General features: G+C 34.7%; 1 protein-coding gene across 5 annotated transcripts in view; it reads right to left on the reverse strand.

Annotated features, from left to right (window-relative positions):
- Positions 1–24,684, reverse strand: part of SEMA3A (semaphorin 3A) — a 481,474-nt gene that overhangs the window by 37,013 nt on the left and 419,777 nt on the right. For all 5 annotated transcript variants that reach the window (XM_045052318.1, XM_003982709.6, XM_019825395.3 and 2 more), the window contains 7 exons: positions 24,371–24,485; positions 24,209–24,278; positions 22,301–22,445; positions 18,806–19,025; positions 15,532–15,623; positions 6,204–6,245; positions 1,315–1,472 (listed from right to left, as the gene is read on the reverse strand). In XM_045052318.1, the coding sequence (XP_044908253.1) occupies positions 1,315–1,472; positions 6,204–6,245; positions 15,532–15,623; positions 18,806–19,025; positions 22,301–22,445; positions 24,209–24,278; positions 24,371–24,485 (842 nt within the window). The remainder of the gene's footprint in view (positions 1–1,314; positions 1,473–6,203; positions 6,246–15,531; positions 15,624–18,805; positions 19,026–22,300; positions 22,446–24,208; positions 24,279–24,370; positions 24,486–24,684) is intronic.

Here is a 24,684-nt window from a genome sequence, read left to right on the forward strand (position 1 = left end):
TATAGCAAAATAAAATAAAATAAAATAAAATAAAATAAAATAAAATAAAATAAAATAAAACAAATTGTATTGCTCCTAAAATGCAGTGGCTTGATAACTCTGATTTCTATTTTATGTTTCAATAGGTTGATGAACATACTGCTAAGCTTTGGGCTTATATTAGCAAGATATGGTATACGACTCTCACCTTTCATTGCTTGTTTCTTAAATACTGGTAAATAATTAACAGAGAAAGGGATCCCTATGTGAGTGGTAGAGAATATGTTGAGATAAATATTTTGTCAAATTAAGGAAGTGTTCTTATTTTTTCAAACAGAAGTAAACTAACTTTGCGTACAACGTTTAGGATGTGTCTAAGAGTTCCCTGAAGGTCAACAGTACTCCTGTAATAGTACTCCTACATCACATACCCTTAATGTCCCAGACAACAACTTACAGCTATTTTTTTCTAGGCATATTGTTTTAGGTAACTTCTAGGCATATCTTAGCAACTTCCAATTAAGCAAAAATAATGCTTTTAAGTATTAAGAGCGTGTTTAAAATATTTGTGTAATACATACACAAATATTAATAAATAGCCATTTTATTATATGGTTTTATATTTCAACAAGTACAAATACAAGATGATACTATGATAATACAGTGGCCTTTAAATTTGGGGGGAGTCAAATAAATATATATTTGGGGCTAAAGAAAGATATAATTTGATGCTAATTAATCATTATACAAAAATGTGTTATCTTTAAAACTAGGAAAATTTTTTGACTTTAAAGTTGAGTCCCTGTGTACTAGGAGGCTAAAAGTAAATAAATTATTTTTGTTGCAAATTTTCCATTCATCCAAACAGAAACTGCCTTATTAAAATCTAAAACCTGGATAGAATGTTGCTAGAGAGAAAAAGAAGAGCATTTTTGGAGCAGAGCATTTTGGCCAAAAGGCACAAGGTCCAGTGCAGATTCTGATTGACTTCCTCTGTGGTTCTGGCCCTCCCTTTTCCGCCTGTATAAAATGAAGTTGCAAAACTTTCTAATTTCCAAGTGTCAACATTCAAGGATAGTATTGTAATGTTTTAGATTTCCCTCAGTAATTTATTAAAACCATACGTTCCCTTATATTTAGAACCCAGCTATAATTATACACATTCTTCTGACTGTTTTAACTACGTAAGGGGAAGAAACCCCAAAACTCCTCTAATTCATCAGAATTATGTGACACTCTTCATTCATCAGAAAAATGTGATGTACTTATACGCAGAAAGCTGTTAAAAATGGAGTCAGGTAAGAAAAGTGTATTTATCTCTAATACTTCTCCTACCTCTTGGCAGTGGGAAAATAGCGAGAGCATGAAGAGCCATCCCAGGCACAGTAAGGGTCTCGGGCAAGGCAGCACTCCGCGCACGCTTTCCCATAAATATCGCATCGGTGCAGAGGGAGCTGGGCAACCCCCGTGGTGGAACCAATATAGAGTTGTTGCTGTGGAGAGAGTTTACTGTGATGACAAAACGATCCTGTTTTTTAAAATCTTTTTTCTTAAAAAAAAAAAAGTTTACCCACATACATCAAGAAGACATTTTTACTGGTGGGTTTTAAAAAAATCCCATTATTGGCAATTTTGTCATTATTGGCCTGGCAGATAATATGACCATTTTAAAAAGATCAAGATCAAAATCTCCATACTTGACTCAAACAGGTGTATTTTAAAGTATAAAACCAAGGGAAGACAGTAATGGTTATATATCAATTATATTTCAATAAAAATAAAAATTTAAATAAGACACTGAATAATATAAGTTTCAAACGTCCAGGGTTTTGTCCTTAGAAAGTTTGTTTTTACTTTTACTGTTTCTAATTTTGATTAATCAGTATGTTACAATGCCATGTATTCTGGTTGGTGTTGACCCAGGGATCATTTGACTCTTCTGACTCTTGGGTGCTGCTATTACATTGCTTGTGATGTAGTCTGCCCTTCTATAAGAAGGGGTATGGCAAGGTTTTTGTGCTCGCATTTGTGAGAATTTTCATTGGTCAGCTGTCTTGCCCTTGCACAATCTCCAGGACGATTACTTTAAACAAAACTATTAAATTGCTTCTCATTGGAAAGATTATCAAATGGGCAATATCAAGTGCACTCTGGCTGGTGCAGCGAACTTCAACAAAAAGCTCAGGGGCTACGGCAAAAGTGCCATACTGGGCATCAAGGTGGCTGGATTCTAGATCTTGCTTATAATAATTCTCTGTGTAATCCTGAGCCATTCCTCTCATTTTTCCAAGACTTAACTTCCTTATTCACAAAACTGGCATATTTAACTAGATCTTTGAAGTATACGTCCAGATCAGACATTCTACAATGTCATTGTGCTCAGTGAATTTACAATTACCAAATGAAGTAAAATACACAGAAAAACTTTCTGGTAGCAACTAATTCAGGATTTCAGCACAATTTTTAAAGTGCCTTTAACAAAGTTTACCCAATGTAGCATTTAAAAAATGTTGCAAATGTATGTACATACAAAATAAAATACAAATAAGATTGTTTTGTGATTTCTCCACATTTTACTGTAATCAGTATTATAGCTCGCTTTTATTGCACTAAAGGACTGAATGATTATTGTAAGCCTTAAATAAAAGTTGTATAAATACTGATTCATGTAACAGTACACATGGAAAAGACCTTAAAAGTGTATTTTAATTTCCCCACTACATAAAGGAAAAAGATGTTATAGAAAAGCTGGTCTCTGAAACATGGTGAGCTCTTTTAATATTACACATTTCCTGGGGCGCCTGGGTGACTCAGTCGGTTGAGCGACTGACTTCAGCTCAGGTCATGATTTCAGTTTGTGAGTTCGAGCCCCATGTCAGGCTCTGTGCTGACAGTTGGGAGCCTGGAGCTTGCTTCAGATTCTGTGTCTCCCTCTCTCTCTGCCCCTCCCCCACTCATGCTCTGTCTCTGTTTCAGAAATAAACATTAAAAATTTTTTTTTAAATATTACAAATTTCCTGATAGCAATGGATATAATTACAATTGCATTTACAAAGGACATTCAAAGATGAACCACACATATAAATAAACATAAACTGAATGAAGATAGATATATCTACTGGAATCTATGAAGTGACTAGGGTTATAAAAAGTGCTTACATAGAAAATAATTCTGTGCTTAAAGCTAACCAACTAACTTATATCTTAACAAAAGATAGGGGAGTAAGAGGGAGAATGTAATACAATAAAAACTAAACCATTATTAAAACCATTATGCTGATGCATATTGCTTCTTCCCTTCCAGTAGTGAAGACCATTTGTATCAATATTCTAGTACAGGATAGCGTATAGAATACGGTATATACTGTGGATGCTCAACTTTTTTTTTTTAATGTTTGTTTTATTTCTGACAGAAAGAGAGACAGAGCATGAGCAGGGGAGGGGCAGAGACAGAGGGAGACACATGTCTGAAGCAGGCTCCAGGCTCTGAGCTGTCAGCACAGAGCCGGACGCGGGGCTCGGACCCACAGACGGGGTGAGATCATGACCTGAGCCAAAGTAGGATGCTCAACCGAGCCACCCAGGCACCCCTGGATGCTCAACTTCTTATTATATTCATCTTTTATTATTGCACTGAAAGATCCTACAAACCATGGCTAATTAAGAAGCAGTAGTTGAAGTCCTTGGGAGGAAAAGATGAAGTATTGTTAAGTTTTTTGTTGAGAAAAAATTAGATTGATTTGTACTTCTCTTAAAGCATCTACAGAGACAGCATGTGACAACAGTTGACCGTGATTTGAAAAATATGAACAAAGAACTTAACTAATGGAAGGAACTTCTTTTCCCTTCCTGTCCTTTATGTCTCTCTTCCAAAATCATTGAAAAACAAAACAAAACAAAACAAAAAACCAAACAGATTTAGATTGTATTGAAGGCAAGCAATCTCAAATCAATTAAAAAAATGAATAAACTTGTAACAGTTCAGCAATTAGTTAAAATGGAGCAGCAATATCCACAAGCATGATTGGCACTGGCGAATGTGGACTTGCTGACCCCTGTACTGTGGTCGGAACTATTTAAAAAGCTACTGATTAAGTTGGGCATATCAAATCAAAAGGTCTCTATGTTTGGTCAATAGCTCTTAAGGAGCATAAGCAAATTCATACTTGCAAAATTTTAAGATTATGACATTTGATTTGGAAAGGAGTTATTATGTAAATAACAGTATCTAAATCTGTCATATCCCTTTAGGAGAAAACCAGAGAAAGAACACATGGGAAGAAGAGAAAACCAAAAATTACTGTAATGAAAACTTCAAGTGTGGTAAAATGCCCAAAATTAAATACAACTTGAGTCTCACTTTCATTTTACAAGTATTCTGCTGTACTATTAAAGAACTGCAAAATTAATCACGCTATCTAAGCGAAATATAGAGGAGGCTTGCAGGCCCCAGTGAGCATAATCCAGTCACTAGCAAGTACCCTGATGTGCTTTTTCTGCCCAATTTAACATCACCACAGGCTTTCTCACTGTCCTCCTTAACAAGTTTCGGGTCATAAGCAGGCGATGAATCTATTTATCCAGAAAATTGGTTGCAACACTGCTTGCCCCTCTTGAAACTACTGGCTCACTTTTAAAGTTTCTGTGAGCATGAGTAAAACTGATTCACATCTGAATGCAATCAAACTTCCAATAATCAAAAATGAAGGCTAGGAATACTCTTCTTGTATCATGGTATTTTAAACACAGTATTTTTGGTGTTTTAGGTGTGTGTTTGTGTGTGTGTGTGTGTGTGTGTGTGTGTGTGTGTGTGTGTGTGTGAGAGAGAAATGTGTTGCATTTAATAGGCAATTCTTAAAGTACTTAAAATATACTTAAATAAAAAGAAATATTTTATAAAATTATAGGTAGTGTAATTAAGATCAGCTATGAAGCCAAATAGAGAACAAATAAATAATTGAAAAAATCATTAAATGAAGAATATCCCAATCTAGCTTCCATTCTGGAAATCCCCGGATTTCCTTGCCAACATTTGACAGTTTTGAGATTGCAAGAACAGGTGAACACATACTTGTGAAGTGTAAGATAACAGTATCAGGTCAATAATATCTGCACTCTGAGTTTCTCTAAATATCTCAGAGATTATCAATCTATTTTGATATGTAAGTGTGGAAAGGATATACGCTGAGTTTTAATGGCACAGTATTTTAGTGTCTTGTAAAAGGGATAATGCACAGTAAGAGATAAAACATGTAAATGATTCAGGACTAAGATTAGCTGAATGATTCTCATATTTAACAATTTTGTATACAGGTTTTCAGAACAGTCAGTGAAGGACTTCCTACTCCATTCTAGCTTTTTCTGCTAGGTTATTTAATAATTAATTTCAACCCAGTATCCAAGTCTTTTTTGTTTTTCTGTTTGTGTATATGTGTGTTTTGTTTGTTTTTGTTTTTTTGAAGTTACCAATGATACACTGAATAGAAACGCTATGCGACATCTATGGGGGAAAGATAATTTATTAGAAGTTAAAATTATATTTGTTTTTGTACATATAATTTAGCATTAGAAGTCATTTGTGTTTCTTAAGTGTCTTGCCAAAGCATTCATTCAATGTGAATGCAAAGACTATTAACATGCTACCCTTAACTTCTGAATTCATGGAGTTTAATAACATCATTTGGCAGTGAGTGTTTTGGTGTTTTCCTTTTATATGTAGCCAAACTAAATGTTTTTTCTAGCACACAATACTGCTGAAAAAATAAAATGAACTTTTGAGTTAAGATCCTGCAAACATATACAGTCCAGTGCATCAACTTATTAGTTTGTAAAATGTATTTGTTTATACATGCAGATTAAATTAAATTATAAAGTTATTTATAGACTGAAATATCCACCAATGCCATTTTAAGGATAGATTAAAATAATTATTAAGCAAATTATATTATAATCCCCCAAAAGTAAATGCTATAAATGAAAATTTACAACAAATAATGATCTAAAGAAATATATTTATAGGAATATGAGAAGGGTCAAAATCATGGGACAATGAAAATTATCTTTCGTTTTCATTCTACTAGCTTATTGTAAGCTTTCTTTCTTTTCTCTTTTTTGCAACTATTGTTAATAAATCTGTAAAATGTGCTGAATCATAAATGTTTATCTATTTGAAACACAAAATTAACAAAATATAGAATATTGACTGTAATACGTAACAATAGTACCTGCTTAGTGGAAAGCTCCATTGCTGAAATAGTAGTTGGCTCCTGAAGAAGAGAAAGAAAATGTGAACTGCTTGGTCAATTGGAAAAGTCATTTATTAATATTAATTAACATAGAACACCAACATTAGCTCTCAGAGAGTTCACTCCAGTGCCTACAAGAAGCAATATAATTGGGAAATAAGATACATGAAGGAAACGGCAAAGATGAACATTAAATGTGTGGAGCAGACAACATGGGCATGTTAATGTCCTCCAGTCTAAGATTATCAGTAACATACTCGTAGTTGATCAAGTTGGGTTACTGCTCACTGCAGTAAGGGAAACTACAGGACTGCCCAGCAAGAGAGTATTAGAAAGGACGCCTGTGTCTTGGGCACTTGTTAGTTGATTTGAGGGACAACTCAAGGAAGTGGGGTTTGCTCTGCATGGGATGCTGCAGAGAGCACAGGTAACTGTATGATTAGGTCTCTTTGTACATCTTATTTAGGAGGAAGGAAAAACAGAATGAAGCTAGAGCAGTACTTAATGAAGAAGTAGCAATTACTCGTATAAGCAGGATAGGGGGATATTTGATCATTTTTTGTGGTTTGGGAAATGGTTACACTCTGATCTGTTTTCAGACGTGATTACAGAATAGTCTTGCTTTTTTCTTGATTCATCACGGTTTCAGAGTAGCCCTGTAGGATGCTGGTGTTCTCTGAGAATGTATATGCTCACATGGAGAACACTGGCCTGTGAGTGCCAGGCCAGCTCCTAATAACACCACTGACAAGCTGATAGTATTAGGCATTTCCAGCTGTCAAGGACTGTGAGAGCTCAGGTAGAATAAGATTATTTTATTATTATCAAAATGACTGCTTATTTAAAAAAAAACTTTTTTTTAACATTTATTTTTTTCAAACTGACTGCTTATTGTATGAAGGCCTACACTGTACATTTTTGTCAGAGCACAAGATCTCTTCAATTTCTATCAACAGGCTAATCTAGAAAAATGATAACTAGGGAAGTATTGACCACCAATATATTTGTTAAGTGTTCTACTGAAGCCTATCATGAACACAGTAATTGCTATAAAAAATAACTTTCTTTGGTTAACTTAGACCACCAACAACCTATTCACCTGAACATAACCGCTTATATTCTCTCTGATTTACTTTCATTGAACTGTATATCTTTCATCAATGACAAACTAAACACTAAGAACGATATTGCTTAGGGGTTTCAGAGGTGGCTGATGAGAAAGAAAAAAGAGGCACAGGTGGGAGAATAATCTTAAAAGGCCTCACTAGGTAGGACCCTGAACAAAGTGTAAAGAGTTGGATTCTGATGCCAAACTGCATAGACTCAAATAGTAACGCAAACCTGGCCAAAAGTTTGATGGCAGGGGATGTATGTAACCTCTTTGTAATTCAGTTTTCGCCTCTGAAAAATGAGTGTGAGGGTATCTTCCTTGTAGGATTGAAGAAAAGGTTAAATGAGTTAATAAATGTAAAGTACTTTACAAATGTGCTTGGCGCACAGTGTTTATTCAAATTTCTCCCTCATTCCTTCTGTCTCTCTTTTATACACACACACAGGCACACACACACTGCTCATATTCTTTATTTGCTTTGGTTTTTTCCCTTGTGCTTATCACAATCTGGAAATATATATATACATACAACATTTATGTGTATATAAATATTATGTATATAACATATATATGAAATAAATATAACATTTATCTTGTGTCTTATGAATTTCCTGTCACACCTGAAAGTAGTGTTGAGGTAAATTCTTATCTGTAGGTAGGGGGTAGGAGTGAGGAGTTAAGGTTTAAGAAGAAGGAGAAAAAGTCAAAAAAAAGATGTGTTTTGGAAGTCACCACTGAGAGAAAATCTGAAGACAATAGACAATTACTCTCAAAATTGTCCACTGAGATTTATACCAAGAAAACAACTGATTCATTCCATTACTCATTAGATGCCCACAGGGGTGTTAAATCTCCCATACTTCCAGTTGTGACTCCTGTCCTTTTGCCTGGTGTCAGAGAAGTCCTGGGGCACACAGTGAGGCTGTGTTGGAGGTAAGGATAGCATGATATAAGGAGGGACAGGGGAGGCATCTCTTATTTCTTTTTCTAGTTTGTCTCCACAACTCACCCCTCACTACCCCCTGCCCCTCACTGGAATTTAGGACAGGGGTTTTGGTTGTTTCATTCACTGCCACATTCCTAGCACCTGGGATTGTTTCTGGTATTTGTAAGTTCTCAATAAAATCTGTTAAATGAATGAATTAATGAGTTAGTGAATGAATAAATGAATTAATGCTCTACTAAATTCTCCAGTTCCTTTCTATCTCTTCCACTTTCCCCAGTACATTCTGTTCCTTCCACTTAATTTGTCTGAAATAAAGACAGGCATCTTTAAAAAAGGTCTTTACTTAATCTTTTAAGTTAAGCTGAAAAATCTTTCAAAATATGTATTGTGTTGTTCATGTCCCATTCAGTGTTACTGATTTCTCAGCACACTGAGGCTATCCCCTCCCCTGGGGAAGTGGCCTATGATTCTTAGAAGCAGAGATCACTAATGAGCTGTATTAGTGAATGAACACTTTCAGTCTATATTATTATTACTGGACTTTTTTTGTTTGACATGGCACTATTGACCGCTCATTTCTTTTTGACTGCTTCCTCTATTAAATTTCATTATGCCTTGGAACTCTCTCTCTTTTTTTTTTTTTTTTTTAAGAGCGAGAGAGCATGAGCAAAGTGGCAGCAAAGTGGGAAGACGGGCAGAGGGAACAGAGGGGAAGAGAGAGAATCTTAAGCAGATTCCAGGCTCAGCTCGGAGCTGGATGGATGTGGGGCTGGATCCCACAAACCTGGGATCATGACCTGAGATGAAATGCAGAGTTGACACCCAACCCACTGAGCCACCCAGGAGCCCAATGCGTTACAGCTCCACTATTTATTCTTCGCCTTTTTCACAGTCTTCTCGTCCTTCAGCCATTCCTCATCTGTTTGCCTTCCCTTGCCTGCTCCTTTCCACTCTCCTTTGGATGCTACATTTTTTTCCTGGTAGCTCATCCACTCTTGTGGTTTTAATTACCCCCTCTATGCTACAGAATTGCAGATTTTCACTTCAAACTCAGATATCTAAACTGATCACAGGATATTCCTACCAAATTTAAGACAACTTGCCAGAGACACAAATGAAACAAACGACTTAGGATGTAAATTAACAATTTAGAGATTTCCCATTATTTCCCATTTCCATAGCATAAATTAGTGAAATTAAAAATAAGAACTTTCTATAGGATTATCAGTCAGAAAGACAGCTATGATGTCTTGGCATACCCACCAATTTTTTCTTTGCGGAGATATCTTTACAATTTGGTACCATCAAATCACAAAAATCAAGGGGACAATTCATCACAGATTTTCAGCTTTAAAAGACAAAATTGCCTACTGTATTTAGGTCTGTATAGTATTGGAATCAATGAACCCAAACAGATAATTTGAAGGAGTTAGGAAAATTTTCCACAGCAACTTCTTCCATTCCAACATTTTCACATGAGAAATAGTTATGTACTTATGTAAGCAGCTAACTTCACGTAGACTTTCATGAAATAAATTTTACAGCCAAAGTGCAAGGAAAGTGCTTTTGGAATAGAGAATTAATGCTAGTATAATTGAAGTGAAAGTTAGCTATGTCTAGTTTCTTGTAAAAAACCTAAGTGCAACTATGTAATGGTGAATCTGATTAATATTTAGGCATTTCATGATCACTGACAAAAAAAAATTAAACATCTATAAGTAGATGAAAATAAATTATTTGATACACAAATTGTAAAACAAAACAAACCTTAATACACAACCAAACTCTATTGTACCATATTATGATTTCAAAATTCTTAAATTAAGATCCTAGGATCTCTTAATTAAAATAATTTTATTTATTTTTTAGGCCAGGAAATTAATAACAGTTTGGAATAGAATGTGCTATTTGCTGCACGCTGTTGAATTTTAATAGACAATATATTAAGATGACATCCATTTAAATAAGCTATATTTCTTTTTCTGAGAAAGAGCTGGTGGTGAATATGACTTCCATTTAAAACAGATGTAGCTTCATAAGCATTTTTTCATGAAACCGGTTTCAACTGCAAAGTTAATTAGTGTTCAAGTAAAAATGAAATTAAAAACTTATCATCTTTTCAAGATTTTCTATGACTCTAATTTACTCTATTTTATTTTTTTTTATTTTTATTTTGCAGATATTTTAATCCAGTCCTTATTAAACTTTCTCACTTGCAGAGCATTTCAACCTGCTGATCCCAGGAGAATCTGACATAACTCCCTGGATGCTAAAGCATGCGGACGCTCCTTCAGAATGAGTTAATAGACTAGGTTTTGGAAAGCATCAATTATGTTTTACATTTGAATGAAAATTAAACTCTTTCATTTGTTAGCTCAGCTGTTCATGGAGCACTGCATAAATTGAGTTTAAAATGCATGCGCTATCAATGTAACTACCTTGCAATCCTTTGCAGTCAATAGGTCTATAAATAAAACCCGTGGTGCTAAATGCACTGCCTCTTGATGTAACACTCCTCTGTCAAAAAGTAAAACCTTCCGTGCAGGAAAGAAGATCCCATACTGAGTAAAGTGAAAATCAGCAAATGTCTAGGTTTACAACTTTTGAATATTTTTAAGTAAGTTATAGACGTGGGCTTTTTCAAGAATTTTATTTTATTTTATTTAAAAAAAATTTTTTTTTAACATTTTATTTTTGAGACAGGGAGAGACACAGCATGAACGGGGGAGGGGCAGAGAGAGAGGGAGACACAGACTGAAGCAGGCTCCAGGCTCTGAGCTGTCAGCACAGAGCCCGACGCGGGGCTCAAACTCACGGACTGTGAGATCATGACCTGAGCCGAAGTCGGACGCTTAACCGACTGAGCCACCCAGGCGCCCCTTTCAAGAATTTTAAAGAGATTTTCATTTGTATAATTAGTTAACAATAGCTATTGTTAATACCTTACTAGTAATATTAATTGACTAGTAAAATTAACTTTTAAAAAACTTTAAAAATTTGAGATTGAGGCTTGCTTGACTTTAATCAAGTTGTTCAGAATCACATAGTAAATATGGTCCAAATACACATTTATGATTCCAAGTAATATTTGGAATTAAGTTTGCATCTTAGTACTTCTATACCATTTTGAATATGTAACGGCAATTTAAAATCATTTCTCGAGTCTTATACCAATGCCAATTTTATTTCACCTCTTATTACCTATTAAAATTTTATTCCAAAATGGAAATTTTTATTACTGAGGGATATTTTTCTTTCTGTACTCTGATTGGGATTTTATTTCACCCAGAATAAAAAAAAAAGTATCTTGGATATAAGTGAAACCACTGAAATGTTTTGTGATTAGCCAGGGTGTTTTCCTAAAACCAATCTCAAGATGGCAAAGGATACAGTACTGGCTTTAATTCAGGCTTTTATATGAAGTTTGGTTATTCAGCGTAGCAAGGACACATAATGAATATGGTCTCCTAGAGATGATATTTTGGTAAAATTAACTTGTTGGTTGACATTAAAATCCAAGAGTATCAGATACTAACATGAGTCTAAATTTGTTCCTCGTCTATTTACTTTGCCAATATACTGTTATGCTCAGCTTAACACTTTTTAATTTTATTTTATATTAAATGGAATGACATGTAAGGCTTAAATAGAAATATAGAAACTGTGACATATCTCTGCTTGTTTCACTGTATATAGCAATTGCTTTAATGTGTTGTGTTTTTTTTCCTCCCACTACAAAATTAAACAAAGTTTGACAGTGAAATATTCCAATTGCTAGACCATAATATATGTATGAACTCTGCCTGATAGAATAGAATGTTAAAAGTAAACATTTCTCTAAACTCTGCCCAAATATGTTTTGTCTACTTGAGTGCCAAAGAAATAATAATGACAATAATGCATAGCATAGAATATGGGAGAGAACTGGGACATTTATCTATGGAAGGAGATGTGTCCCAGGTTGCAATCTTTTTACAAAATCGTAAACTCACAAAAAATCACTTCCATACCAGCATAATATTACCTACTTATATCTGTTACATAATGATTAGTAACCTTTCTGATGATATCTTAAAAACCACAAAAATGTCACTCAGTAGTTATCATAGGTTTAATTCAATTACATATTTCCCTGGAAACTGCAAGATATTAAAATCTAATAGATATTAAATATTTGTGAGTGTAAGATTGTTGGCTTTCAACCTTTTAAGATTTTGTTACATCATTTAACAGATCAGCTTACATTAACACCTTTTTAAACTAGAATTTTAGTAATGTACTAAAGAACATAGCTGAGATGTGAAATGCAGACTTAAAATCCTAGAGGCACAGGTAATAAAATATACAACAACTAAAGGGAAACTCACAAAGGAACCATGGCAAATACAAAAGTAAGAGTTTCTGGAATTAATAAAGATATTTTTAAGGTAACATAGTATTTCAGTATCTCCTATAACTTCATTTGTGATATAAATTTCTAAATATAAGAGTTGGTAAAAATTTTTTCTTTCCGCTAGAGATTCTATGGGATATAATCAATGGGATAACTTGCTGCTATTTCCGGTCTGTTTTCCACATATTCTGGCACCTCACTTTAAGTATGGGCTCCCTGAGGAATACCACAAATCTTTAATTTCTCATAGTTCATTTTCTCACCCATACTGATTAATGGAGTATTACTCAGTGATCAAAAAGAATGAAATTTTGCCATTTGCAACAACATGGATGGAACTAGAGGGTATTATGCTAAGCACAATAAGTCAGAGAAAGATAAGTTATCGTATGATTTCATTTACATGTGGAATTTAAGCAACAAGACAGAGGAACATAGGGGAAGGGAAGGAAAAATAAGATAAAAACAGCGCGGGAGGCAAACCATTAAGAGACTCTTAAATACAGAAAACAAACTCAGGGTTGCTGGTGGGGTGTTGGGGGAGATGGGCTAAATGGGTGATGGGCATTAAGGAGGGCACTTGTTGGGGTGAGCACTGGGTGTTATATGTAAGTGATGAGTCATTCAATTCTACTCTTGAAACCATTATTACACTATATGTTAACGAACTTGGATTTTAATAAAAAAAAATATTGATTCCTTCATTCATTTAAAAGATGCTGGTTGAAAACATATTTTAGGCTCCAGAGACACAACAATTGTGTGCTATTGAACACAAGACAGCACACTGTTTATTCACCTCTTAGTGCTTGTAATTTGGTAAACATAGATGGACTCTATGTTGTTAATACAGTCCATTTGGATAAATGCATTTTTGAATTCATAGGCTAGTGTATCAATGTATAAATACTGAAACTGAAACAGAAACAAGTTTGTGATTAGTGAACAAGAGTGATTAGTTATTACTGTATAATAGACATAAAATAAGGCCAAAATATATGATTTTAAAAGTCAGAATAGGACTGTGATGATTTTTATTATCTTCAAGACTTAACCCAAAAATTAATAAAAAAGTCTACTGGAAATGTGGCCTACTTTCAATGTAGAACAATAAGCATGAATAATACTCTAAAACAATAAACATGTATTAATAAAATTTTGAGCATGGTACCTGGCACTACCCTGGATGCTTTATGTAAGGGTCTCTAATTCTTCTAGCTTCCTTGTTTTCTTTTGTTTTTTGACAAAGAGAGAGGGCACAAGTGAGTGAGGGGTGGGGCGGGGGGGGGCAGCAGAGAGAGAGAGAGAGAGAGAGAGAGAGAGAGAGAGAGAGAGAATCCCACAAGGGACAGAGAGAGAGAGAGAGAAGTGGGCTCACCCAAAGCGGGCATGAGCTCACCTGAAAGAGGGCATGACCTCACCCGAAGTGGGGCTCATGTGCAGATGAAGCAAGGCTCGAGCTCACCCTATGCAGGTCTCAAACTTACAAACCATGACATCATGACCTGAGCCAAAATCAGATTCCTAGCTTCCTTGTGAAGTAGGTATTAAATCAGCCATTTCACTGATGGGGAAGCTCAAAGAGCCCATACACGTGTTTCCAAAAAATGCTATGTAGATGTGACTGAAGAGCCTAAAGTCCTTCCACCAGAACACTGTTTTGTTGTTATTATAGGATACCTATGTCTTGATTTACCAGTGATTTGTTTCAGTGCTAATCATAATTTTAATTATGTGAATATATATTAAGAACTTGCCATATTCTACTTTCTCTTCAAAATGTTACTGAATAGTGAGCAAGAGCCCTACCGGGTTAAACAAAATGGTCTAGAAATATAGGGCTACGAAGTCTTAGGAAGTCTTTGCTCACAATTAAAATATTTAAGGCAAGTGACAAATTTAAAGTATCTGGAACACCTGGAGACTAAATGAGATAATTTTAAGTTGTGAGACTAGATCCAATGTTTTCTCATTTTTTGTCATCTAATTCCACTTTATTTTGCCATTATAAATGTCTCAATGTTTGCATTATTCTTTTATAAAAAAATTGAAATAACACTTCTTATAGGCATCTATTTCCCTGTCAAAATTCATAAATAATTCATATCAAGGTGTGCTTAGATTTACACTCTCCCCTATTAGCACGTTATCTAAAAGAAACAACAGGCATTATGGTGTATGTTTTATTACTTCAGTTCTCTGTTCTCACTTCAACCCATATTCTGCTGCCTCTACCCCCAGTCCTATATAAATTTACCCAGGCCGTCCATGATCCTGGACAAAGGAACAAGTATCTATACATTCCTTAAGTATGTAGACTAGGAACACGTAACAAATTTGTCACCGGTGATCTAAACACCTCAAACTTTTTTTGCTAACAAATTATTTCTTTAAGAAAATATGATAAAACAATTCATGAATAAGCCAAAAAAAAATGACTGCAATGTCTTCATTCCCCTATCATTCTGAGTGTATTTTTCTCTTAATACACTCATGGAAGTTACCTATCATTCCAGTTATATCCTAAAGCATGAAAGAGGAGATTGGGGGGTGGGGGGCAGGGAGCAACATGAGTTTATTCAGTGAGGTAACCTACATAAATAGTGTAAAATGTAAATCACATATTTTATTATTGAGAAAACAAAATATGAGCCAAGAATATATTTCTTTACATTTTTAGATTTAACTAGCATTGAAAGTTTCAAGGTTTATTTTGACTAGTGTCTGGCTTTCTAATTGACAAGCTAATTAGAAGGGTATGCTAGACTACTTGTCCATACCAAGTTCAGTGTGCAGCTGTCCTGGGGGAAAGACATACAAGTGAACTTGTTGACACTTGAAATTAAGCAGCACTCACCCGAAAAACTGTCATTTCTTCCAGCAGAACTTCTTCTAAATCATGCCAAGTCTCCTTAGGAATTGAAACTACTTTAAGAACGGTCCCAACATCTTTGAAAGAAAGTGGAGGAGGAGAACACAGTTTAAATGGATCTGAACAAAGGTTAATGTTCATGAATGGAAATAGTATTTGACCAGAAAGTACATTTTGACCTCAGTCTTCCTTTTGTTTTTTGTTTTTTTTGTTGTTACAGCACTGGTAAAATATATATTCAAATGCATTACATGCAACTAGATAAAGTGTGAACATAGCTGTGCAATGAAAATAGCTGAATTTTCAGAAATATATGAAGCTTTGAAGATGGTTTTATCCTGAACTTGCAAAATTAAATATATATATGTGTATATATACACATATATATACACACACATATATATACACACACACATATATATACACACACACACACATACACACATACTAATCACTAGGTTGAATTATATATTTTTTAATTTTTAATCTCTATTGTCAGGTGTCTCAGAAAAAAAAAAAAACTAAAAAAAATAATGCCACTTGATATAGCAAGTTTTTCCACTTTTGTTGTGAAATCTGGGACTACCTGTGAAGATTTAATACAGATGCAAAATGCAAGGAATGTTGTCCAGCAACAGAAGTAGTGAAGCCTCAGAACCTGCTGCTCATCCCCCAGGCACCTGGAAGCCTGTAGTACTTATAGGCCCCTAAAGACAGCTCAATGACCATTAAGTGATGAATGACAATAACTTGATTTCACAAAATAAACACCTTGGATTACTTGTTCTGGTAGTTGCTCAATATTGATTAATCAACTTTGGTTAACAAACTGGTCTGATTAATGTCTTGAATAATCAATTTTAGAGTATTACAGAAATTTAAATTCCAGAGCATATATCATAAAAACTATTAAATTGAATACATTGTATAGAGATTTAAAGGATTGTTTATTCTAATTTTCCTTGTGAAAAGACAAGTTGTTTCAATGAAAAGAGTTGTCGCTTTTACCCTAAATTGTGTTTAGAAGATATTATTTTTCCAGTATGGACTCTTCAACATTCCAGTTCTGATCAGCTGATCAATTATTTTTAGCTTCAACTGGCTCATTTTAATCAAGTTCAACTGACTCATTATTTGAAAAGAAGAATCATACCAGTAAAGAATAAGCCACACCAGAAAAATCATTTACTGTATTCAGTGAACAACCATTGATAGCCATTTTTGGGGCATCAATATGATGTGCTATGTGAGATAAGAAAAGTTGCTAGTGAGGAAAAAAAAAGAAGAAGAAAGAGAAAAATTGCTAGTGTATCCCTTGTAAAGTGAAAAAAGTGCCCTCTGTTAAGAGGTTACTTTTATGTTTATAGGACTTTAGACTACTCATAACACCAAAGATTAAAGGTAAATTAGGTTAATCTACTCAGTGCCTCTGATGGGTTTCCAGTATCCAAACATAACTTTATCTGTGTTCCAGATCTAGTTTTACTGAGTAGTATTTCAAACAATTTCACACAAATTGAATCAGATTACTCAACTAGGATCAATACACTGTGATGTGCAACCCAGTTAAAAGATAAAATTACTATAATCAATTTACTTTGTTGACAGATGACCCTGGTCTGTACTGACCAATAGCCATCCACATCTTCAGACATTCAACATTCTCATGAAATTGGTCCCTTTAAAGATAGCCTGTGTCCAAAAGGAATTAAAAACTCATGATTGGATTTCTTTGGTCAAATAGCCGGAAGCAAGCTTTTGCTTCATTGACAGTGAGTGAGGGACTTCTCAACATGTTTAGGCCAGAGGTGAAAAAAAAGGTAAGTGTGACATTATTGAATAAACTTAATTACTCTGTAGATAGATCTAATTATACTTTGACATTAAATGGTAAACTAATATTTACTGAAGACAAATCCTATCAACTTACAGTTTCTAAAGATTTATATAACCAGAAGTTGATACTTAGAATTCACTGACTTTTATCAAACTTGGAGTCTCTTTGGGATTCTACAATTTGGTAAATGTTCTCACTCATAAAAGTAGACTGCACTCTATTGCTCAGAACCTGACACTGTTACACCTGAAAATATAAGTATTTCACAATTTCATTATAAGACTTTAAGTCTTTAAGGCACTTACCACACAGTTGCCATTCCCCTGTAGTTATTTAATTTTTTTTTTTTTTTCTGTTTCTCACCAAGGGAATATACATGCTATTATACAAGGTTTCAGTGGAGCAGTCACTCTGCTTCCCACTGATTTATGTCAGTTAACAATGCTAATGGAGACTAGGAATTTATTGCCTTGGAATCTGACCCTAAACAGCAAGTTTCAGGTTTGTAACTGGTGCTTTCAAAGTAGTATTAATAAAGAGAGTAGGGGGAAAATATGCCATAATACAATGGGATTCATTCTGAAAATATATATGCAAAAAGTTTGTTTCTAATCATGGAGTTAGTAAAAATGTATTGTTAAATTTCTGTAGAAATGAACCTAAAATTTATCTGATGATTCTTATGGTCCATTTTGTTCTTCAACTGATGAAATTTTTATTTTGTTTTGTTTTCTCCCATTGTATGGGAAAAACACTAAACAAATTTTATTGCCAAAATTTATTTTGTACAAGATTTCCACCCTATGATACTTTTTTTTTAATGTTTGTTTATTTTTGAGACAGAGAGAGAGCATGAATGGGGGAGGGTCAGAGAGAGAGACACACACAAAATCCGAAGCAGGCTCCAGGCTCTGAACTGTCAGCACAGAGCCCGACGCAGGGCTCGAACTCACGGACCGTGAGATCATGACCTGAGCCGAAATCAGATGCTTAACGGACTGAGCCACCCAGGCACCCCATGATAATTTTAAAGTTAGGTAATTTTGCATCAATATAGCCCAGAAACATTATCGAATGTCTTGGGAGTTTTAGGCATGGTTTGAAAATACATCGTTGTTCTAAAAAGTCAATGGACAGAAAAGAGTTATGATTCACTTCTAGACATTGTTTACCTAATCATTAGCCTTACTTGATTGCATTCATCAACTTTTGATTGAAAAGGAGATTTTGTTTAAAATTAATATACCTCAAATTATTACTTTTTAATAATGCATTATCATGGTGGATGTTCAGGTTTTTTAGTCATTTATTAGAGATTAACTCTATCTTGACAGCGACTCTAAAAACTTCCCTCAGTTCTTAGTTTACTCAGTAAGTTAACGGTCTACAAGGAAATTCAGGGCTAAAATTAAAAACATTTACCTGTTCCAATAAACATAACATCATACTGGCCATCTTCTGCATCCACTCGATCTACCACAATTTGTGTAAACTGATAATTGACATCTGTTTTGATCATTATTGGGCGGTTATTAATAGGAAACACTGGATTGTACATAGCTGGATGACTTCTTGCAAATGTTATAACATCATCAGGAAGGTCTTTTGTAGAGTCAAATCCACCAAATGTTTTACTGGGACACTATTAAGATAAAGAGAAGAATAGCTTTTGATTAAAATATAGCGAATATAATTACAAATTATATAATAATTTGTAACCTCAATGGTCATAAACTAAATCTAACCTGTCATTATTTCTGTAAAATTAAGTGATAAACTAAAAAATAATATTACTTAAATTAATAGATGTAATATAGAGTATTTTTTTCCTAAACGTAATTTAAGTCTCAATGGGATTTAGTTGTGTCACCATTTTTTACCTAAAACTACAAATGCATCTAATGAATTCAGTGTATGGGACTCTGATGCTCTATTAGTGGCAACTAATATATTCTACTGATAGGATAAAGTATTTGGAATAAGAAATGGAATATGTTACAACTAAATCCAATTAATAATCAGATTAGAGAATGTCAGAAAAATTTTCTTGGATAAATTTTCCCCCCCAGGGCATCATGCTAAAATGCAAAGGCTCTTGTTAAGCTAAGAGACAACATAAACTATTCTTTTCTTCTGTAAGTTTATTTATTTTGAGAAAGAGAGAGGGGGAGCACATGCGTACGTTGGGGAGGAGCAGAGAGAAAGGGAGAGAGAGAATCCCAAACAGGCTTCACACTGTCAGCACAGAGCCCAAGGCGGGACTCAAACCCATGAGTCGTGAGATCATGACCTGAGCTGAAATCAAGAGTTTGACGCTTAACCGACTGACCCACCCAGTCACCCCTCTAACATAACCCTGAAAAAGCAACACAAAAAGTACCAACAGTACTCTCTCACTAAAAAGTAATTATAAGGGTAAGGAAAGGTGTTATTCAAAGCGTTTGATAATCTGGGGGTGCCTGGGTGGCTCGGACGGTTAAGTGTCCAACTCTTGGTTTCGGCTCTAATCATGCTTTCATGTTTCTTGAGTTCGAGCCCCACACTGGGCTCTGTGCTGACAGTGTGGAGCCTGCTTGGGTTCCTCCCTCTTGTCCTTTCTCTGTGCCTCCCATGTTCATGCTCAATATCTCACAAAATAAAAAATTAACTTAAAAACGAAAAGTGTTTAACGATCTGCATGGCAATGAAACTGACCAATTCAAGTGGACAAGTTGAACAGATGATGGCTACAGAGAGTCAGAAATGAAGCACTGTGGTACACTGGCATAATATCGCCTCTGAATTATAAACACTCCATATAAGGCAATAAAACAAAAATGAGAAAATTCAGATTCCACTGTGTCTCTTTTCACTGCATTTAATTATGTGATAAAAGCATTCAAAGTAAAACATCTCCAGCCTCTTGCTTTTTGTCTTATGCCTAAGTAATTTTTGTCATTTAATGTAAGAGCTTGGGAGCTGAACTATAATTAATAGAAGTTCTTGATCTTATAAGAGGCTTAGGAGAAATCAATGGTCTTTGCCATTACCTTGATACAGATCATAAATAATTCATGAGAAATGAAATAAATAAACTTGCTATGAAATGGGAAGAGCATCTATCTTGGAATATATATGCATGTATATATGTGTGTGTGTGTGTGTGTGTGTGTGTGTGTGTGTATACAGACACACACAATTATACACTAATACAACAAAGGATTTAAAGGATTACTTTTTAAGTAAATTATAAAGCTACTTATTTAACGTAATATGTTTCACTTAGTATGTTTTTCTCCAGTAGTGTTGACAAAATGGCTATTCTCAGCTGCCACTTGATAGAATTAATGAACTCATTCAAATGAATTTGTCATGGAGTTAGGTGTTTTGCCCTTCTGCTGGCCACTCCCTGATTCCTAGATTAGGCAATGCTTTCTGCTTCTGTCTTTAACAGTTGGTGCATACTGCTGACTTTTTATGCCATGTTTTAACAATTCTGAATAATGAGTGAGAACACCAGCTCTAGAACCAAACTGCCTCAACTGAGTCCTGCTTCCTCTCTTTGCCTCAGAGTCCTCATCTGTGAAATGGGAGCAACAGCTGTGCTACTGAATACAATATTTATAAATATAAATTTCTTAGAACAGGGTCTGGCACACAATAATTTCCAATGGCTATCCTTAATTGCAAATATACTGAGTACAAATTCAGATCAAAACCTCTGTATCTCCAAATGGCAGTACACCATCTAGCATGCTGAAGGAACTGCACCAAAGCTGTCGAAGTGAAACCTAGGGGCAGGTCCTACTTAGAATACACTGGCCTTAACGAGCCATAGGGTTAGAAAACTCATCACCAACAAAGTAGAAGCAGTCTGCCATTAAGAGATGGAGTAAATATCTTGTGCTTTTTCGTAAAACCCATTTTACTTCATATAATCAATATTTTGTCTTATTGGTTCATTCTTCTGGAAGCCTACACAGGTTTTGTATCCACAAGAACCACCGGCTAGAATTAATATTTATAAAATGCAAAATTTTCAATTTTCCCATAAAGAGCTTCATAAACAGAGAAAAATAAGATTAAAATCCCCATATTGAATAAAATGTATAAAACATAACTTACTTGAATTTAACAGAATAAACCAAACTGAAGTAAAATTACAGCAATGGCTAAACTTCAAACACAAGTTTTTGCATCCCGGGAAATTATTTCCTTAAAGATTCTTAGGATTAGAGCAGTTGCACTTGGGTGCAGGTATTGTACAACCTCTGCCATCACTGCTAACTTCACTCACTTCCTACCATATTTTTTTTTTCGCCCTACTTTAAATTGCAGATTCAAAGCTGGTTTTATTTTGAGTTCTCTCCAATTTTTTTTCAAGCCTGAATGTGCCCCAGGGTTGCTGGAGGGAAAAACGAGCGGTCAGCGAGAGCAGACAGTGTCTGTTAAAACATCTAGGCCCTGTTCTATGAGATTTTCCTGCACATCTCCCTTACCTACTTGAGGGGTGTGTCCCATTCCCATGGGAAAATAGTATTGATTTAAAACTTTTCGTCCTCCTATTTAATGGGCAATCCTTGAAGCCTTCATTCTAGCTAGGGAGAACAAGTTCAGGTGAATCCTAATTGTTTCAATTCTCTATGAAAGCCACTTTTGGAAAAGAAAACAAATAAGTCTACCCATTTAGTTTCTATTTCTCAAAAATTATGGTTATTAATAACTGGTAAGCACTGAGCTTAACTACTAATGTCTCTAAAGAACATGCTTTTAAATGCAGAATTCCACGATATCATAGAAAATCCCTGCTTTGTTTTGTTTATAGTCAAGGTACCTTTGTTTTACATTATCTATAGTTAACACCTGCTTGTAGCAGCTTTTTATAAACCTTCAGGAGAAATTTATTCATCTGGTATTTTAAAAATCTAGACCACTTACAGTTCCTGGTCGTGGGTAGGGGACTCTTCCTTGGTAAGGCACCCACTGATAGTTGGGACCATCCCTGTGAGCATATGGACCAAGGAACACCCTTCTCACATCACTCATGCTATACATGCACACAGCTGACCCCTTGAAGATGTTACTAAAAAAGAGAGACAGAAAAAAAAAAAAAGATTTTCATCTTCATACAGTGGCAAGACAACTGTTCTTAAGTTGTTCCAGGTTATTAATATTATTAGATGTCAATTATCAAAACTTGAACATAAATTCAACCTCAAATAGTGCTTGTGATATTTTTTAGTCATGTGTATATATTTTGGCAATACACAAGAGAACATATTATGATTGCTCAAAATAGAAGCATAGCTGAAACCATCATTAATACTCATAGTATATATATTTATATCACATATACACAACATATGATAAAGTACACACATTAATATACATAAACTTCAGTGGGAAAACATCTACGTGATCTTCTAAAAAGCAATATTTAATTTTGATATCAATAGAAATAAAAACATAAACTTTGGTACTATGTTAAGCCTCCATCATGAATACTGAAACCAGAGAACTTTTAAACAAGCAAAAATGTTTAAGAAGTCATTTTAGGAGCTGAAACTGGTGCAGAAAATGAATAGTTAATGTCAGATGATATGTCACATTATATTATTTTTAACTCCCAAATGACCAAAAGCATTAGAGCAAGTAACTGAGTGTGATTTGTGTGAAGGCATTTAAAATAATCTCTTCCTAACTCAGAAAATTGTTTTAAGTTAGTAGCTGTTACATCCTACTCAAAGTGGAATATTATAGCAATTATCCCCATCATTTTGCTTGACAAAAATCAGGTACTTGAAATAAACTGGAAGTTTGCCATGAGCTGCCACAATTTTCCATTTTATTGTACTTATATAAATACGGCTTGAGAGATGTATTTATACAAAGATATAAAACAGTCATGCACACTTAAAATATGGAATGCTTATCTTTTAACCAATCTTTCACCATAGAAAATTACATATACAACATATCAAATGAAAAACAGGTGTTTATAAGAGTCTATTACTGGAATCTGCTCCACATAGACAATGTCTGGTAGAATGCAAGCTTCGTGAGGGAAGAAAGAGGCCCAGTTGCTTTTCTGTAACATCAGTTGCATATTTCATGGTACCTAACACACAGTAAGTCTCAGTAAATATTTACAGAATTTAATAATGGTATTTTCATAATAGAAGAAAAAGTAGTCTTCAATCCTAATCTTACTGATTCGGAAACTCCGGAGGCGGGGCATGGTGGTTCACATGGATGCTCAGATGGATGTCTGAGAACCACTGCCCTAAGTAATGAGGAAGTCAGAAGAAATGGATTAATGTCTGTTTAATTTTAACAACTCCAGGTAATATAAATTTTATACCGAATGTGATAGTCAAGAGATAATTGCTGCTTGATTGACAGCAAGTGTCTTGGGAAGATGGGGAATGGAGGGTGAGGAGAAGAGGAAGCAGGAGACAAAGAGGGGAGGGAGAGAATGAAGGAGGAAGAAGGAAAAGAGAAAGGAAAGAGTGTTGCCACTGTAGTTTATAGCACTACAAAGTCTGATCAAAGCTCAGATTTCAGCTTTTCAGAATATTCTACATTTCATTTAAATTTTAAGTCAAAGCTATACTGAGGCTATGACACATTTTTCATCATTCAATTTACAGTGATGACATTTCTGCTAAAATTTATTTTTTTTAACTATTTACGTCATAACATCAGCCACCCAAGAATCTACAACAGCTCAAAGGTTAAGCCAAGCCAATGTTCTTTCAAAAATGTATTTTCCAAATTATGGATTCCTGAAAAGCACCTAAAGGACATGAAGTTTCTTTGATAGTAAGATAGTAAAAAGTTGTTTACCTGGAAGTTGTAAACACTCCATAGACAATTGGATTTTTAGGATCTTTAGAATTCATAAGGAATACATCCTCTGTTTGAAAACAAAATTAGGAAAAGTTGCATTTTGGTGGTTATGACAAATTCTGAACAAATATTCTCTATCCAGTATCATGAGTTACTTACGCAATTCATCAAAATGAGTGTCAATGCCATTTGGACCTGGCACTGAGCAAATGAGTCGAGCTTTCAGGAATGTTGTCCACTTATTCACCAGACTTCTGTGACCCCCGAAGTCATTCTGAAAGGAGAGAACACTGATTTTAGGAAATGTGCATGTGAATGATAATTTCAAATATTTCTCTTGAAACAGAGAAACAATTTCCTCATTTTTCAAAATGCAAGTAATTATACCACAGATACAAGTAACTATGCTTTTTTTTTATTGTTGGTCAAATCTATTCACTCAAACTTTATTCACAGAATGACTTACAACATAC

Source organism: Felis catus, chromosome A2 (genome assembly GCF_018350175.1).
Source record: "Felis catus isolate Fca126 chromosome A2, F.catus_Fca126_mat1.0, whole genome shotgun sequence".
NCBI lineage: Eukaryota > Metazoa > Chordata > Mammalia > Carnivora > Felidae > Felis > Felis catus.